Here is an 18790-nt window from a genome sequence, read left to right as displayed (position 1 = left end):
CCACCGGAACTTCCGCCCGCCAGGGCCCCGCCGCGGGTCAGCGCGGCGGAAGTGACGCGCGGGCCAAGCCTGCGGGACGGGCATCTCCGCGGGGGCGGGCGGGGAAAGGCCGCGGGAGGCCCCGGCGCGGCCCCGGCCCCGCCTCCCGCATCATCCGCGCCGGCCCGGCCCCCGCCCGCCCCCCTCCCCGCCCCGGCTGCCGGCGCGACCCCCGAGCGCCGCGCCCACCCCCCCCTCCCGCCGCCCAGCCGCGCCCCCGGGGCGGGGCCAGACGCGGTGACCAGGCCGCAGCTCTGCGCCTCAGCGCGGTTTATTGGCACTCAACCCCGGCGGAGCGGGACCGGCCGCCTGAACACCGGTCTCTGTCCCGTTAACGGCGGCGGGGCCGCCGCCTCCCCGGGGCCCGGCGCACCGCTCGCTCGCAGCGGCCGCCCCGGCGCCGCCCGCACCCGGCGCTCCACTGCCTGAGGCAACGGCCGGGACGCGATCCAGGCCCCGCGGGGCTCCGGGAGAGCCGGTGTCTGGCCCGGGCCCGCCTGCCGCGTCCGTGGGCCTGCCGGAGGGTCCCCAGGGCGCTGCTAGGAGATGAAGTGGGTCTGCGGGGTGATCTGCTCCAGCTTGTGGTCAGTGGGGTTCGCTGACGCTTCGTAGCTGCAGATGGTGACTTCGTGGCGATGAGGCTGAGAGGAAAGGACAAGTCGAGTCACCCCTCCAGCCCCTGACTGGCAGGAGCTCAGCAGGCTCCCTCCCTGCTCACAGACCCACCACTCCCACTTCTTCCCCATCGCCAGACTTTCATCTCAGCTACGACTTAAAGCCCCTTCTACACTCTCAGCGCAGAGTTAGAATGACAGACTGCGTTAGGCTGGAAGGGACCTTCAAAGGTCAGCTACTCCACCCCCCTGCAGCGAGCAGGGACATCTCTGCAAGGCCAGGCTGCTCATCTCTGCTCTCACCCACCTCTGTCCACTCTCCTTTCAGGCCTATATAAAAAATCTTCGTTGTTTCCGCTCCGAAGTTCTTCGGGAAGTGGATGGAGAGGTGGGAAACGTTGGAGAAACGGGCAATTCTGCAAGAAAACAGACTCTGAAGCAGGAGCTGTGTGTACAAGCTGCCACTCTGCTGGGCTGCCACCTCCTCTGTGTGTAGCTCCCACCCTGACCCACGTCAGACTTGGGAGCGGACGCCTGAGGGTGCAGGAGGAGCAGCTCCCCTCACACTTGTGGAGAGCAGGACGGTGACAAGCTGTGACTGGGGCCAGAAGCAGGGGACACGGCACCGGGATGACTCTGCACCCCCTGGCTCCAGGGAGGATGTTTCCAGACTGGAGCTCTCTCCTGACAAGGGCAGGATGGAGCTGGGGAGGTAAAGCCTACTGTGGACAGGTTTGAGATGCAAGGGAAGGAGCTGCCCTCTCCCTAAACCTGAGCAGCACACCAGCAGCCTCTGCATGCGGCAGCAGCAGCCCCCAGGCCCCCCGGCCCCCGCTCTGTGTCATACTTGGTGGGGTACTCCAGCTCTCCCGTCGGATCCCGGTTGAGGCTGAACATCTGGTCTGGTTCCCTGGCTGCATCATCAAAGGACATGTGAGGAATGTTCCTGAACCTGGGAAGCAAGGGAGGGAGCGCAGGCAGTGATTAGCACGCGCCAGCGGGTTGGCTGGCTCTGCCTTCCTCTCCACAATGAGACGCTGGATTTGTTCTGTCTCCTAAGAGAGGAAATACCAGCGCTGCTGCGAAGCAGGATCACATCCAGAACACCCAGCACCCCCTCAACAACACCCTGCACATGTAGCCCCCTCGGCCTGTCGATGCCCCTGCAGCCAGCAGCACTTGGCTTCTACACAGTGTCTCAGCCAAGCGCTCCTAATGAAGGGCTCCAGCAAAGTTAACGCTCGTTGTACTCACAGTCTCATCTCTGCTGGGTGTGAGCCGTCATCTTCTCCCATCACAATCACTCCTTTTAACTTCACGTTGCCCGTAAACCTGCAGAGAGAGACGCAGGGACGGCGCCTGCATCACCTCTGCCGTCTCCCCGTGGGTCCCCAGGCAAGGCGCCGGCCCGCCGGGACCTCGGGGCAGCAGCTCGGGGCGCGGCCTTACGGGATGTTAAAGAGAAGCTCCTCGTCATCGTCGCTTTCCACGAACTGCGGAGAGAGACGAGCAGGTCAGGGCCGCGCAGGTACGTGTGCGGGGAGCCGGGGAGGGGACACAGGGGAGCTCGGAGGGGCTGAGGAGCGAGGCCGGGCCCCGCGGCACCTCGCCCGCCCCCCCCACACCCCCCCCACACCCCCCCCCCCAGCCCGGTGCCCCCCTCAACCCCCCCCCCCCCGCCCCCCCGAGCCCCGGCCCGGCCCCACCTGGGCACGGTCGCCCCGCTCCTCCCAAGCGCGGAAGACGAGCGCGCCGCTGCCCTCGCGGCGCTCGTTGAGGCACTGCAGGCGCTGCCGGTCGATGCGCAGGTACAGGCCCCAGCCCGCGCCCCGCGCCCCGCCGGCCGCCGCCTCCCCGCAGCAGCCGCAGCGCCCCGGCCCGTGCGCCATGGCCGGCCCGCGCCCCGCCCGCCGCGCATGCGCAGCGACACCGCCCCGCCCGCAGCGCGCGGGAGGGGCGGGGCTGGGCGCTGCACGTGTGCGCGGCTCCCCACGCCCCTCCCACGCCCCCTCCCAACCCGCCGCGGCGGAGCGAGCGCCAGCAGGGGGCGTCGGGCCCGGGGAGGGCAGCTGGGGGCCGGCCCGGGCAGGGGGGGGCGGGCACAGGGCGAGGAGCCCGGGCAGGGGACGGGGCTGGGGAGAGGAGCTGGGGGCCGGCCCGGGCAGGGGGGCCGCGCCGGCGGAGGGGGGTGAGCTGCTGGAGAAGAGCTCTGTGGAGAAGGACCTGGGGGTGCTGGTGGGTGACAGGGTGGCCATGAGCCAGCAGTGTGCCCTGGGGGCTGAGAGAGCCAAGGGGATCCTGGGGGCATCAGGAGGAGTGTGGGCAGCAGGTGACAGGAGGGGATCCTCCCCCTCTGCTCTGCCCTGGCCAGGCCCCACCTGGAGTGTTGTGTCCAGTGCTGGGCTCCCTGGGATCAAACAGCCAGGGATCTCCTGGAGAGAGTCCAGAGGAGGGACAGAGATGCTGAAGGGCCTGGAGCATCTCCCTCTGAGCACAGGCTAAGTTGGGACTGTTCAGCCTGGAGAAGACTAAGAGGGGAGCTAATTAAAGTTTGTAATTATCTGAAGCAGGGGAGGCAGGGGGAATCAGCCAGCCCCTTCTCAGTGTCTGTGGGGACAGGACAAGGGGCAATGGCTGCAAGTTGGAGCACAGGGAGTTCCACACCAACATGGGGAAGAACTTCTTCCCAGTGAGGGTGAGGGAGCCCTGGGACAGGCTGCCCAGGGGGTGTGGAGTCTCCTTCTCTGGAAAGATTCCAGCCCCGTCTGGACACCGACCTGTGTGCCCTGTCCTAGGGAGCTGCTCTGGCAGGGGGGTTGGACCCGATGATCTCTGGAGGTCCCTTCCAACCCCTACAATTCTATGAGAGGGTGCCCGGCCCTGGGCAGGGTCAGGCTACACCGGCCCCCTCAGCTGCTCCGGCTGCAGCAGGAAGAACTCCTGAGGTTTAACCCGGGGAGGGGGGACTGGGAGCAGAAGCCCCCCGAGATGCCCCAGGGCCTCTGTTTTGCTGACAGCACAGGGAACAGCCAGGGCTCAGGGACAGAAGAGATCCAACAGCCACAGTCCAGTGTTCGGCTTTTATTGAGACAGGGGATCCTCTTTTCGTATAACTTATCTAATTAAAATATTCATCTTGGTTACCACAAAAAAAAGGAACATAGAAAATTGTATATACACAGTCAGGGACCAGAATACAAATGCAAGTCAGTCACCCCCCTCCTGCCCACGTTGCTCATCCCACCCCCAGTGGGATGCAGAGGGGGGAAGAGGCAGCTCTGCCAGGTCCTTCGTGTGTAGTGTCACACAAAACATTGCACCAGTCTCAGCCCAGGGCCTGGGACCAGAGCAAGCACTCCCCCCTAGGCCTTGTTGTGTTTGTGTCTCAGAAAGTAACAACCCTCCTCTGGTGCCCAGCTCTTCCAGCCATGTGGGTTTAGTGTCTGAGGAAGAGGAGGGAAGGTGGCACAGTTGACATCAGTCCCAGGACCAGTGGGATCCACGAAACCAATTCAGACCCAGTGCCACAGCTGCTGGTCTCTGTGTGGGGTCTGTATGTCCCCCTGTCCTGCAATCCAGCTACACTAAAGTACAGACACAGTTGGCAAAGCCTGGAGCAAAGAGGCTGCTGGGAGAGGGAAGGTGCATCACCCCCTCTGGGCAATGCTTTGAGCAATACCCTCCCCAGAGGAGCGAGCTGTAGTATTCATTAAGTGGCAGTTTAGCAGTGCCAGAGCTTGTTCTCAGACCTCACACAGATCCTCTGCTCCAGGCTCCCTCTTCCCTCCCCTCTGCCCCTACCCCGAGTACAGAGGAGGAATAAATGGTAGCACAACGGTCAGCAGAAGAGAATATATTGTTATCTAATTAAAAATACAGCAAAATTAAATACAGCAAAAATGCAAGAGTAAGGAGCCATTACTGTACAGCACAACACACACTGAAATGCTGCAGGGTAACATTAAAGCATCTGGGACTGTAACAAACTTACAGCACGTGAGAGGCTGAGAACGTTTTTCCAAGACCTTCAAAATAAGAACAGACCAAGAGACAGGTGTTCAGAATGGCTTCAACAAAAGGGAAGAGAAAAGAAAGAAACCAAACAGAAACCAGAAGCATACAGGGGTTTTTTTCTAGGGGGGCTCTTCACAGCAAGGTTTCCCCCCCAGGCAGTGCACACAGGACACAGCCACTGGTTCAGGATTTGGCAGCTGCAGAAAGCAGCAGCAGAGCTTCTCAAGAGCTTCCACCACCAACAGCAGCCCCTACCAGCATCTCCTCCAGTAAGACAGCAAAATCCTAGGGCAACAGCTATGGCTTGGAACAGGAGGATCTCTCCTGCCTGCGATCAGACCTCTGAGCACTATGGAGCATCTTGCTCTCCACATGACCTGGGTCTACCCAGCTCCATCCTCTGCCCTGCATCACCTCCAGAGAGGTTTGTAACCCACAGGCAGCAGCAGTCACCACAGTGGGTGCCTAGCTGGTGTCTGGCTCTCCTCAGCGACTCCACCTGGAATCCCACACCCCTCACAGCTCCTGACAAGCTCCCCCAAGGAGCTGTCACTGCTCCTCACACTCCACGGCCCCCAGCATCGCACACCCTGTCCCCCCAGGGCTCCAGTTCCTCAGACATCAAGTACAACCAAGCTTTCTGACCCCCTGCTATGCAGTACGCACATGATTCCCTTTACTCCCTTCCTTCCAACCCCACTCAAGGGGTTTCACATTCAAAGACTAAAATCCTTGCTTTTTCCAAAGACAGTGCTGAGGAAAACAGAACAGGGACCAGACAGGATTTAAGCACCAGCTCCAAACTGGAAATAAAATCCTTCCTGATTCCACACAGAAAACAGGATAAAAGTATTCCTTCTTTCCACTAAAAGAGGCAAATCAATGCCATCATTGATATTTAAAAAAACACTTTAAATTTCAGAGACATTTTTCTCTCTCAAAAAAAAATAAAAAGTAATTAATCTGACTTGGTGCACAGGAAAATTTCTCCCCAAACCCCTTGCAGTTTTATTCCCAGTAGCCAGCAGAAGACAACAGCAGCAGAGAAAAAGTCCCCAGTGGCTCTTGGCATCCCTGCACAACAACATAAGCATCTGTACAAGATCTACAGTAACAGCAGAGAGGAGGTCAAGAGCTAAGACTTTATTAACATACACAAGTAGAGAGCAAAGCCTCAGGACCTGACGTGCTTGCCAAGGGATGGATGAGGAAATGGGTCCTACCTGTCCCCCAGAGACCAGGTGGGACTTCAGGCCCAGCAAGTACCAGATCAGGAGGAGAGACTCCTGTGATACCCAGTGTCCACTCAGACAGAGGGATGCCTGCCAGCTCAAGTCACACAGACACTGGCCCAAGCACTGCACTGGGAGGGCAGAGACTACTGGGAGCAACATAAATAATACCAGCAGGAAAGAGGGGCAAAATATTAATTAAAACCATCTTATAATTTATTAAAAGGTTAAATAGTAAATAGTCTCTGGATCTTCCACTCTCAGCAGGTGCCAAGACTTCACATTTTCTGGTGTTGGGAGATTCTGTGCACCCTTCTTGTGAGGGATGGCACAGCCAGAAACAGGATGGTAAGGGCAGGGGGGGAAGAGGGGGCTTGACACTGAGAATGGGACCAGAATAGAAGATAAAATACTGTGCTGTCGTCTTGTGCAGGTGGAAGCTTCTCCCAGCAGCTGCAGCCTCCAAAGAGTTCAAAGAAAAGGGCTGTTTGGGTACCTTCTCCTCCTTCAGTGCCACTCCCCAGCGCCAGGGACAGTCCCAGATCTGCACTGCAAACTTATCTCCGAGAGAACCTGTTCTTGAAAGCTTTGATAGTCTTTGCCATCATGGGTGCAATTTCTGCAACAGAGAACAATTGATAATATTAAAAAATAATCCAAACAACCCCCCACGTGTTAAAGCAACAGTCAGAGACTCCAGGAACAGAGAGCAATCCCAGCTGCAGCCCCAAGGTGGACGGTGTGCTCTCTGATCACAGGTTAAAGACTGAGGAGAGCCCACTCAGCTTCCTGCACTGTGAGAACAGAGTTCTCTGCTTCAGCTCTCCCTGTTTCCTTCCCAAGGGTGCTGCACTACAATTTCATTGCTCCAAACAGCCAGCCAGACAAGGCAGGGCTGCTGCCTCCTTAGGGCCATTAAGGCCAGGCTGACACGATCAGCACTGGGCAGGCAGGTGCAATCAGACATTTCAAGCCTCCTGCGCAGCCTGCATTTCCCTGCAGCAGCAGCAGATTCCTGTGTTTGTAAAGGAGAAGCTCTAGGAGATCACAGGGGTCTCCTGGGGTTTGTACTTACTCTTCACTGGTGGTTTCCTGGGGTCGTAGGAGGAGAAGGTGCTACCTGAAGATGGGACAGAGTGGGCGCTGCTGGTGCTGGGCCCGTCATAGGACTGCTCCTCGCTCACCCGAGCGTGGCTTTTGCCAGCTGTGTACAGGACTGGTTTGATTCTGAAACAGAGATGGGACAGGCACCTCTGTAATGAGGTCACTGGGGCTGGATGCAGTTCTTCAGACACAAAGCCACCTCTGCTACCACATGGAACCAGCGGTGACCAGCATCTCCAACCTTCCCAGCAAGAAAGAACCTATGACAGTGACAAGTTTCAGGGCCAAAGGACCCTGTGGACATGCAGTATCTGCTTCAGGGAGAAGCTGGCAGGAGGATCCCACAGGAAAAGAGGCCCTGGACAGCAGGTGCTACTGAGCAGCCACTCACTTGGTCTTCCCTGGCAGAAGAGGTCCTCCTGTTCCAAACTTCTCCTGCCTCCGCCGTACATCCCGAGGGGGCTTCGCTGCAGAGTTCACAAATGCCATTTTGGCCACTCTACCTGTAGGAGACCAGAGGGAGACACTGCTGAGATCCAGCCTCTTGTGAACAAGGCTCCTAGGTGCTTGTCTTCTTACAGCAAGCTCCAGCCACCTCTCCCCAACCCAGCCGTGCCAGCGCTCCTCCCCAGGATCTGAAACTCCTGCGGTCGCAACACGGGCTGTGAGAAGTCCGACCACCAGCTCAGAACTTCTCATTGTGTTCACCAAAGAGCAGGTACACTTCCCTCCACCTTGGTATTATTCAGCCCAGCATGTAGAAGCCACTCTACTAGGACAGGAGGGGACTCTGCAGTTCTCCATGTTCTTGCTGTAAAACACTGCTGTGTCCAGTCTGCAGCAGCAACACTGCACATGGAATCAGGACCCTGCCAAGCCAATAAACAGCAGCCACCAAAAAGAACAGAGTTCAGCAACTCCTAAACTGGACTAGCCCCAAACCAGCCACTCCAGAAGATCTTCCCCTGACAAAGACAATCCCAGCAGCCTTCCCAGACCCCTCTCTGATAGTTCAGCCCTACTCTACCTTTGGGTTTGTTGGCGTGAGCTGAGCCGATGTTCCGTGCTAACATCAGCAGCCGCTGCTCGCGCGCGTCGTGGAGCCGCAGGTACATTTCCCTCCAGGACTCAAACTCCTCTGGCTTCTCATTCTTGAAGTCTCGCAGGCAGTGATTGTGCCACAGTTGATCTGTGTCCTCAATAAGTACCTGAGACAAACCCACACGTAAGCTGGGATCCCTCCTGACACCTTCACACCCCTCTTCCTCAGCACTACTGCCGGTGTCACTGGAATACCAGAGAGCAATTCAGCTCAGGGGCAGCCAAAGATGGGCAGATGGCAAAGCCAGGAATTTGGGATTAGCAGACCCCACCTGTTGTTGTAAAGAGCATTGTTCTTTGCTGCTACTGCAGATGGGGACAGACCATCTCTCCCACATCACCGCCCCTTCCCCAGGCCCAGGCACTCACATGATTACACTCCTCGATGCGATACAGCTGCTCCGGGGTGCATTTCTCCAACACTGGCTCCAGCACTGTGAAAGGGACTCCACCCACTTCAAAGATGGCTAGAGAGAAGCGAGATGCACAGAGTAGTTATCCTGTTCCTCCCTGGCTGAGGAAAGGGCTTCACACCTTGAAATGCAGTGGAAAAAGCAGCAGCACTGCACGACGCTGCACAACACGAGGGAAGGAGAAGGGAACCAGCAGCTCTGGTGAGTCAGTAGGCACCAGTACCTCCCAGTTAAGGGGTGTCTGCTCTGTTTACCACCATTTCCAGTACTTTAGTGCTCCTGGAAAGGACTCTGCCTGCTGATTCCTGCAGAAGCTGAGCTTTCAGGCTGCCCAGAGAGGGGGTGGGTGCCCCGTCCCTGGGGGTGTTCATGGTCAGGTTGGATGGGGCCCTGGGCAACCTTGTGTAGCTCCAGGCCTGGAGGTTGGTGTCCCTGCCTGTGGCAGGGGGTTGGAGCTCTGTGATCCTTTGGGTCCCTCCCAACTCAGACCAGTCTATGATTCTATGATCTGTCCCACAACACTTTGCCTTGCAACACGTGCCAGGTGTTCCCAGGACACACACACACAGGTGTCAGCATACCTGTACGGCAACAGCAGGACTTACAGAGCCGAGGAAGGGTACTTACAGTCAATGTTGTTACTGAGGACTCTGATGCACTGCTGATACAGAGACATCATCTTGGGGAGGTAGGCAGTTTTGGAGCCTGAATACACTTGCATCTTTGAATTCAACCGCCGGCCTGTAAAACCCGCTTCGCTCTCTTCAACGGGTGAGGACACTGCTGTGGAGTGAAACACGTGGAGTAAGGAGGGAACAGAGAAGGGCCCAACCTGACAGAGGGCAGAGGGACACAAACTGCAGTCACTGGAAAGCAACCTACAGGGACAAGTCTTCTCTGAGAGACTGCAATCTAGTCCAAGAAAGGCAAGTCCAAAGCCCAAGCCTCAAAAAGGCTCAACAAAGGTTCTTTGTCATTCCTGCTACAGCACGTGAGAAAGGAGCTACCGGGGCTCCAGGCATCAGAGGCAGGACACCAGACCACAACAGAAAGACTTGAACCCAGTCAGCATCCACTCCCTCCCACAAACAGTGGCCAGAGCCCATTTCAGACCCGACGTACCTTTCCTTTTTGTCTGGGAGCAGGTGATGGACTCGATTGAAGGAAGAGGGCGGTAATTGGCCTGGATCGGGGGCAGTGGGATGTCTGGTAACGTTGGTACCACATCTAGAATTATCTGGAAGGAGAGCACGTACATGTAAGCAAGCCAAGAACACAGGAGGAGGTTACAACCTGCCAGCAGACAAGCAGCACTGAACTGCATTTTGAGATGCTGATTAAGCCACTCACCGCTGATCAGCTTGCACCAGAACCAGCCTCAGGGGGTGGCTGCACTCCTGCCACGGTACCCTGGCTCTGTCTAAGATCTGAATGACCCAGCTCCCTCCAGTAAAAGCCATCCCTACCTCTAACCTGCTAGCTGAGCACTGAAGGACACCAGTCACATTAATAACACAAAGAACTGTGGAAAAAACAGAGGAGAAAGCTGGTGGGAATACTTCCTTAATCTCAAGCTCTTATTTTCCCATTCTGTCTTTTCTCCTCCTCCCCAGTGCCTGAAAAACACTCAACAGTGGTGGAGGGGAGAGGAACCACACCACCTGAGGGAAGCCTGAGTGCCTAGTGTCAAAGTTTTATCAGACTGAGAGTGGGATTTTAAAATGCCTCAAAGATTATAAAAAAACCCTTTTTGAGGAGCAAAGCCTTTCAAAGTTGAGTAAAAAGATTAGGCAGAGAAGGTTTTACGTGTTCTCCTCTATTTATATACAAAACCCTGGCACCCATGTGGCAATGAACACATGAACATCACTGGTGTTTCAAGCCTTCACAAAAGAAGGTCAGTATTCTGCAACAAGCTACACTAAAACCCATCCTCCCAGTTTATCCCATTTCTGGAGACCAACAGGTCGAGTTAACTGGTACAGATAAGGTGGGCTCTCTTAGAGAGCCATAAACACTCAGGGGAGACAGGGGAGCCTTGCTAGCAGGTAGAGATGAGCTGTGTATTGGGCCTGATTCTGAGCTGACTCACACCTAAAAATATTCCTCGTGCTTAACAGGCGAATCACATCTGATACGCTCTCATAGGAGTATTTGGCTGAAGGGGTTCTCTTATTTTCCCCATTTTTTTAATAATTAGGGGTTTCCCTATTGCATCTCTCTTGCCCTCTCCCTCCCTCTTCACCCACGTCTCCAGCAGTTCTGCTCCCACACCACAGTGACACTGGGGACACTGGAGACACACGGCGACTCCCAGCAGGAGCCGGGAGTCCCGGATACCAGTGAGCACTGCAAGCACAGCCTGGGGCAGGGCGCAGCCCAGCACCTCCAAGGGCAAAACTAACAAGCCCCAGATGGCTGAGGACCAAGAGCAGCTGGCCCAGTTGGCTGTGTCCACTTCCAGCTCATCCAGCCCCTTACCCTCTTTGGTTTGGGCGACTCCGGTTCCTTCTCCGCCCGTTTCTCGCCTGTTCGCTTGTGGCTGGGACTCTTGCGGCTGGAGGCCGAGCTGGTGGCGCTGGCTTTGGCTCCGTTCTGCTTGCTGTGTCCCCGGTCCTTCTCCCCAGCTGGCACAGAGGCTTTGACCACTTTCTTTTTCTTCTTCTGGGGCTGGTCGTAGCTGAGGTACGACTCGAAGGACATGGTAGGCTGTTCAAACTCATCCTCCGCTTCCCCCTCCCCAAAGCTGGAGGAAAGGCCCGCTGGTTTTCTGTCCGGGTCAGACACTTTGCGCTTCCCCTCTGCAGACTTTAAGTTCCCAGAACCCCCCTTGTCTTTCACCCTGTTTGAGTCAGGCTCAGCTTTCCGCTTCTCCCGCTCTGGGTTCGAGCTCTCCAGGCTCAGCTTGGGCTTCTCCGATCTGCTTTTCTCAGAGTCCCGATGCTTTTGCTTTTTAACGTGGTTGTCCAGAGGCTCATCCAAGTGTGGCAACAGATGAGACTTCTCCTTTCTGGGGGTGCTGCTTTCTCGATTCTTCTCTTTCTTGGCACCATCTGACAGCCTCTGCTTCTCCTTGCTGTCCCCAGCCGCGGGGGCTTCTCGGAGCTGCTCTTTCAAAGAGCTCTTGTGCAATCTTTCTGGGCTGAAGGTCCTGTCCTCCCCTCTGCCATCAACTCGCTGCTTCTTGTGAGAAGACTTGTGCTCTTTGCCTCGACTCACGTTCCCTTTGTCACAGAACTCACTAGGGTTCTTCTCCCGGCCTCCTCCCAGCTTCTCCTGAAAGCTGGGGCCTTTACTGACTGCTTTCCGATTCAATCCTGCCGGTTCTTCCTGCTCCTCAGAGCCATAAGGGTCTGTGTACATATCCTGAGGGCTCTCACTTGGCTCAGGTGACACAGCTTGTCCATAGTCCGAGTACTCCTGATCTGAGGAGAGCACCGGGGAAGATCTGCCCCAACTCTTCCCTTCGTGGCTGCTATAGCCGTAAGTCTCATGGGCTCTATCAGGCCTAGGATACCTTTTGGACTTCTTTTCCCTATGATCTGGGCTATAAGACTGGCTGCAAGAAGGCTGGAAGTGTTCTGGATACTCCTGGTCAGGATCCTCATCCTCTCTGAAGGAGGATTCTTGATGTCTTTTGCTTGAGCTGCTCCTCTCACAGTCACGGTCTTCAGGGTCTAGGTTGTTTCTGCAAGGATTAAATAAGATGGATGAAAACTTCCCAGTATGAATGAAAAAAACATCAACTCCAAGGACCACGTGGACAGGAACCTCTCTTACAGAAGACCAATGTTGTATTTGGTAGTTTTGTGGCAGGAATACCACTAATTCTCTCAGCAACACTCAGGGATTTAGAAACTGCATCTCTAGCACAGGAGTTACTCAGTGTTTTATTAGGACTTGAGACTCCACAGTGCACTGGGAAGAAGGGACAAGCACACAGGGGACTTCTCCCTGCCCACACACTCCTGGCTGCACTTTGCCTATGGGAAACATGTCCCCCAGTTAAACACACAGGGAGACCACAGGCATCAAAATTATCATGATCAATGGGGTCTTGATCACCCACATCAACATCCAAGCGATGTCACTGCTGGGTACTAACAAAGCTGCGGTCAACAACGTACTGGCTAGCAAGAGCTTCCAGGCTCCAGAGGGTTTTTGCACCTAACAGCCTTCTTTCAAAGCAAACCACTTCCTTCACTTGGGCCTGGAACTTCCTGCCTTTAGCATCACAGAACCAGCAGCAAGCAGACTGCACGTCTCGCTCTGTTAAGGGCCCTTTTCTGGCATCTGCTGTTTAATCTCTGCAGCAAACTGCAGATGCTTGAGAAATCAGTCCCTCCTTTTCCCCACAGAACTGCCTCCATCAGCAGCCCAGCGCTCTGTGGCTAGCCCAGGCAGGAAGTTTATGCCAAAACAAGGCAAAAACCCCAGGCAGAGTTAGCACACTGTTAGTGTTACGAGTTTTTCCAGAGCCTTCTCTTCGTTCCCTTGGTCAGAGAACTGTGTCATCTCCACCACAACAACACAGTACAGCCTATGGGTCAGGGGGTTGGACCTGATGATCTCCTGAGGTCCCTTCCAACCCCTTATGGTTCTGTGATAAGCAAACAGGGTCACTTACCTGTCTGGCTCCTGGGACACTGGCACCAGCTTCTTCCACCTGGATACGAGACTCTTTGCAAAGTCTCCCACCAGCTCGTGTTTCCGTAAGCTGTTCACAGTCTTCCCAACACCCGTCTCCTTCAGGAGAGAGCCAAGACAGGAATGAATTGCAGCCAAGCAGTCAGCTTTCTCCCCTCTGCTGAACTTCTAAAGCCAATACAGTTATCCCACTACCAGTGGCTGCTAGGGAATGAACTTCCTTGATCTAACAGCAGAGAGATTACACAACATACCACATTTTCAGCAGGTATCACACTGTTTACTACATTTTCATCAATCAAAGTAGACTTCACTCCACCTCAAACGTTAATTACTCCTATCACTAAGCCAAGCTAGTATTTACCATGATTCCTGGTTAAGTTTGAAGACTGAAGTCACTAGTGATTTTCAGGATCAGCATTTCCTAATCTGATGCTGAGTCAGTTAAGAACTGCTCCGACTCTCGTATCCCAGGCGAGCGTTAAGCTGCTGGGAGAACTGAGGGTGACAGACCGTCCTCCAGGGCTTCACACTTGCTCTGCCACGCTCCTTCTCTGTGGCTGTGTCACAATCACTCCTGGGCTGTAGCAGGTGGCTGAGGCCAGCCACCTCACTCCAGGGAAACCAGCGATTCCTCAACAAACAGGTTACCCCCGCGACTGACAGACACGGTGAGAGATTTCACAGCTCTTACCACAAGAATGTCGACGGTGATGGGCAACTCAGACAGCCTCTTCAGACTTTTCAGCAGCTGCAGAGACAAGAAGGAAGCGTTCAGACTTGTCATGCTGAACCACAGACTGAGATTAGAAAGGAAGAAAATTCTGCACTTGTTGGAGTTCTCCAATTCTGGAGCTTGTTAGAAAGATCTGAGTGGCAGCCAGCCAGTGTCCTGCTGCAAATCAAGCTCCTGAGCAGCTGAACACAAGGGCCCTTTGCTTACAAGGGCTCATCTGAGAATCCTGAAGTGCTTGCAAATATTAATGCTTTCTTCACACCTTGTCCTTTGCCTTAAAGCATCAGCACAGAGACAAGAACTGGGCTGCACAGCATGGTGGGGAAAGGACTCTGAAGCTTGGGACTCTCAGAAAATGATGCTGAGAATCACATCACTCACTGAAAGGAGGGGAAAAAAATGAATCCTTCCCAGTTATGCAAGGTAGACACTGAGGCAGGGTAGATCTCTGGATGCTCTGAAGAGTGAAGAGGGAACTGCATCTCCCCTATGGATCCTCCACTCTGTCAGTGGTGCTGACAGGCTCTCTCCTCTCAGCCACAGGCTGGAAAGGCCCTTCCACAGCTACTGCCTCTCATCCCCATCTTCTCCTTCCCTTTGCCACAGACCACTGAAATAAGTTTTCTCCCCACACCAACACTGCCAAGAGAGACTGACACAGCACACAGCTGCTCCACAGGCCAGGGAGGGAAAAGGAGCTCTCTCCAACTTGCAGCCAGGCTGCAAGTGAAGGGGACAGGCTTGTACCTCTGCCACCCAGGTGGGCTGGGACACTGCTTCACCGAGACCCCCACAGCAACGCTGCCCCCCAGGTAGCTTCCCACAGCTCAGCTCCAGCCACAAACCCACCTCGTCAGCACTGCCATTACTACAGCCCCTCTACAGCCCAGGCTTTGCTCAGCAGGGCTGTGCTGTGTGCTGGAGAAAGGGCTGTCCCTGATCCAGATCCTCTCTTTAAAGCACTGTGCTCATGGCCTGAGCTATCCCAGTCACCCCTGCTTCCACTGCACAGGGATCAGAGGGGTTCAGAGGCTGCCTTCCTTCTGAAGGAAATCTGTTCTTTTAACCTATCTGAGGAGTGCTACCACTTCCAGAGAGAAAACCCTCCTCAATGCAGAGATAAGGCTTCACCCAGCTTCAGCAGAACCCCAGGACAGTTTCTGTTCACCAGACACCACAACCCTGTCTCAGCTGGATTTGGGGCTTCTGTGCCACAACTGCAGGTTTCTCCTGCTTGTTTTACAAGAGCACGACACTGATACCAGCAGCCTCTCCACACTCTTCACCTCGGATGCTGGAGGGACACACCAGTTCCAGCTGTGCTGAATCCACAGCCAGCCAGGTCTCAGCCTTCTGTGCTGGCAATTCCAGGCTCCTGGAGTTGGAACCTCCAGGTAACGTGGAATCTCCCACAGGATTCAGGGAATTCCCAATTCTTTTCTAGCTACACCCCACCGTAGTATCTTGCACAGCTCTTTTTCCTCTTTACTTATCAGCTGCCTCTAGGGCTGAATTCCAAGGAGAAAAGTGTCATCCTCAGCAGAGCTCACCTCTGGATTTTGTATAGCAGGGGAAGTGAGGTTTGAGACCAGGGGACCCACACACTTGATCCAGAACACATCACAGTGACCTGCCTTATCCCACACCCACTGAGGTCAGTAATTGGACCCCTCCACTCATCACACCTGCGTGTTCATAATTAACAGAGTCCAGCAGAGCTCCCAGCAGAGAGGTAGATCCCAAAGACACTGTCAGGAAACAAGGCACTTTGGTTACCTTTGCCCTTATCTGACAGGCCAGGCTGTCAAACCCTGTGACACTGACACTGTCTCTGCGTAGGGATTACCTGGGACCCGTGTTCCTACAGCCCAGCAACACCTCGCTCTGCTCGTGGCCTCTGCAGACCACGGGTCCACGTGTGTGAAACACGCCGAGTGAGAGGAGCCTGATGCAGTTCTGAGCTGTGTTTCTCCTGGAAACACACTGATGGGAGTGCTCCCCACTGCCTGCAGCTGAAAACCAGCCAAGCAGACTCAAATCTGGCAGCTCACCTCAGAAACAACAGAGGTCCTACACGTCCTAGGAGAAAAAGACGCCCAGGGAACAGAGAGAAGACACCAGGCTCATCTCTTGCTGGACACCACATGAAACAGGTCTGAGAAAGCTCTTCTGCAGCACTCCAGAGCAGAGTTTCAGTGAGTCAAAAGATACAAACCATAAAAACCTCCCTAAGCTCCAGCTCCAATGAAGTCTGGGTCGCCACGAGCAGGTTGTTTTCTTTCTCTCCAAGTCAGCCAGACCACTACAACACACATCACCACCACATCACTGCAGCACAGCACAGCTGCCTGTCTGTGAGGATGCCCTTTCGCTCATGTTTCCCTTACTCCTCCTTCCCTCAGTCCCACAGCAGAGCCTGCACCTTCTCTGATGGAAGAAAACCCAACAAATGGAAAAAACCCCAACAAACCAAACTAAACCAGCCCCTTCCCAAACTGTTACAGCAGCATCCAAAGCTTCCCTCGTGACAGCAGCTTGATTTTCACCCAAAATGGATGTTAAGACTTCATACTTTTCAGCAAGGCAATAGAGAGTTGTATGTGATATGGGGCAAATATCCTTTCACTCTACTGATAACAGACTTCAAAAGGATGAGGTAAGAAAACTGAAGGCTGGAGATTGCATAACGTGGGGGCAGCACCCAGAGGTGCTGTGGATTTGTCCTGCTGAGAGGGCAAAGCTGTAGCTGCTACAGGACTGTAGTGGAAACAGTTGCTACACAAGAGCTGGAAGTCATTTTCTGAGACAAGAAGGTGCTCAGAAAATACACCAACTATCCAGATGATGCAACAGCTACTAAATTCAAGTCTAGAAACGCTGACCCTGCCAAGGATGAGGCTGAAAAGGGATCAGAAACGATGAGAGTACACTGCATGGGACCTCTCTGCTGAGAAACAGGTTCAAAATCACTATCACAGCACTTACAGCCTGCAGACACTCAACACATCTCCCTCACTTTGCAGAGCTGCATCAGCTCTACAGAGAAGCGACGTAACACCACGGGGTCACTGGAGAAAGAGCCGTGCAAGCAGTGCCTGCAGACTGACAGTGCCCAGGAGGCGCAGGCACACGGCTGTTCCCCCCAGCTGACAGGAGGGTCTGGGAGACAGGAGGGTCTGGGAGACAGGAGGGTCTGGGAGACAGGAGCACTGACTCTCTGCTCACAGCGTGCTGAAGTGATATTCGGAGCCCTGCACGTGCTCTCAGCACCGCAGAGCCCAAGAGCAGCTGGAGTCGACTCCTCAGCAGCCCCTCAGCTCCGTAGGGGCCCCACCAGTCACCTGCTTTGGTCCTGGCTGAGAACAGGCCCCAGGGTCCCCACCGCTCCACCCCCAGCCAGGCTGGAGCCGGGGTACTGGGACCTGCCTTTCCAGGGCTCAGCACTGGGTCCCCGTCCCTCTCCTTGGCCAGGGCAGCGGTTCTGCGACGGTTTGTGACTGTCTGACAGTCACCTGAGCACAGAGCGGCTGCAGAGCCCTCGCTGCCCGCTGAGCTCGGCCACAGAGCCGCAAACAGCCGCTGCCCTGCAGCGCACGACACGGCAGAGATCAGCGGGAGCAGGCCCGGGGCCCAGGCCCCAGCTCGGCCCGAAGCCCCGCTGCGCTAACGGGCACCGACACCTGCGCCCGGGACAGCCGCTGCCAGCGGCGGACGGAGCCGGGCAGGAGCCGGGCAGGAGCCGGGCAGCCCCGGCACAGGCGCCGAGCGGGGCAGCGGCAGCACCACGGCTGCCGGGGGCACGACAGCGGCCACGCTCCCCGGCCAGGGCGGCCGAGAGGTGTCAAGCGGCTTCCCCAAGGCCGCAGAGGGAACCGGCAGAGTCAGAGCCGGGCGAATTCTCGCCCTGACCCCAACCCCCCGGCTGCCCTGCGGGGCCCCCTGCCCAGCCCCCCGGCTCCTGGCAGCCGGGCACGGCGGCTCCTCCACCGCGAACACGTCACCAGGGCAGGGTTCTTCCGGCTCGTTCTGCCGCTGCCCGCCTGCCTGCCCCCCACACCGGCCCCACCGCGGTGAGCAGGGGAAACCCCCCCCTCACCCCCCTCCCTTCCCGGACCTCCTCAGCGGGGCTCCCCGCCGGGGCAGCCGGGCCCGGCCAGCCCGGCCCCAGGCTGGGAGCGGCGCGGGGGGTTCCCACCGCGGACGAGCCACGGGGCTCGGGGCGATGGGCCGCCCGCGCTGCCCCGCGGACCGCGGGCAGGAAACTTCGGGGAGGAGGAGGAGGAGGAGGAGGAGGGGGAAGGGGGAACCCGGCGCGATGGAGAGCAGGCCCGGCCCGGCCCCGCTCCCCGGGCCCCCCGCGGAGTACCCCGGACTCTCCCGACCCCCGGCGCCGCCCCCGCCGCGGAGCCAGAGCCCCGGCCGCGCCGCCGCTGCCGTCACCTTCTTGGGCTCCGAGCTGCCGGCCAGCCGCGACTGCAGCCTGCCCACAACTTCCAGCACCGACTCCGCCATTTTTACTGCTGGAGAGGCCGCGGCGGCGGAAGCGGCTTCACCACCCGCTGCCCACACGACGTTTCCCCACCGCTGCCGCCATCTTGACTGTGGGCAGGAAACGGAAGCGGCGCAGCCGCTACCTCGGCGGTCGGCGGCCATGGCGAGTGAGGGCAGAGTTCGGCGGGCGCCATGCCGGGCCCTGGCGGCGGCGGCCGGCAGCGCCATGCTGAGTGCCGGCAGCGCCATGCTGAGTGCCGGCAGCGCCATGCTGAGTGCTGGCAGGGCGCTGCGGGGGGCGCGGCCTCCATGGCCCCTCCGAGGGGCCGAGCTGCAGCCGGCGGGCTCAGCGCCTCGGGACACCGGTTCCCCTTGGCTCCCGACGGCGCCGCCACGGCT

The 18790-nt window shown here is 56.8% G+C and overlaps 2 protein-coding genes across 2 annotated transcripts; both read right to left on the bottom strand.

Moving 5' to 3' along the window:
* Positions 1-234: 234 nt before the first annotated feature.
* On the bottom strand, positions 235-2550 carry PITHD1 (PITH domain containing 1). Its single transcript, XM_084274386.1, has 6 exons — positions 2360-2550; positions 2103-2146; positions 1908-1985; positions 1501-1605; positions 961-1069; positions 235-680 (listed from the first exon to the last, which is right to left on the bottom strand). Exons 1-6 carry the CDS (start codon positions 2540-2542, stop codon positions 579-581), a joined length of 621 nt encoding a protein of 206 aa, XP_084130512.1. The 5' UTR covers positions 2543-2550; the 3' UTR covers positions 235-578.
* Positions 2551-5684: 3134 nt separating this feature from the next.
* On the bottom strand, positions 5685-13951 carry ELOA (elongin A; the record flags this gene model as incomplete). Its single annotated transcript, XM_084274154.1, has 10 exons — positions 5685-6518; positions 6975-7126; positions 7395-7506; positions 8031-8211; positions 8474-8571; positions 9145-9300; positions 9640-9754; positions 10999-12205; positions 13145-13263; positions 13859-13951. 10 exons carry the CDS (start codon positions 13949-13951, stop codon positions 6457-6459), a joined length of 2295 nt encoding a protein of 764 aa, XP_084130280.1. The 3' UTR covers positions 5685-6456.
* Between the last annotated feature and the right edge of the window lie 4839 nt (positions 13952-18790).

The sequence above is a fragment of the Gallinula chloropus genome (assembly GCF_964237585.1).
Source record: "Gallinula chloropus genome assembly, chromosome: 22".
NCBI lineage: Eukaryota > Metazoa > Chordata > Aves > Gruiformes > Rallidae > Gallinula > Gallinula chloropus.
This window is presented reverse-complemented; position numbering and strand designations above follow the sequence as displayed.

What these genes read in the sequence shown, in the direction of transcription:
- PITHD1 (XM_084274386.1), bottom strand. Translation starts at nt 2,542, where the DNA reads ATGGCGCACGGGCCGGGGCGCTGCGGCTGCTGCGGGGAGGCGGCGGCC. An exon ending in AGCGGGGCGACCGTGCCCAG is followed by an intron (nt 2,147 to 2,359) that starts GTGGGGCCGGGC and finishes CTCTCTCCGCAG; the next exon opens with TTCGTGGAAAGCGACGATGA. An exon ending in TGAAAGGAGAGTGGACAGAG is followed by an intron (nt 681 to 960) that starts GTGGGTGAGAGC and finishes CTTTCCTCTCAG; the next exon opens with CCTCATCGCCACGAAGTCAC.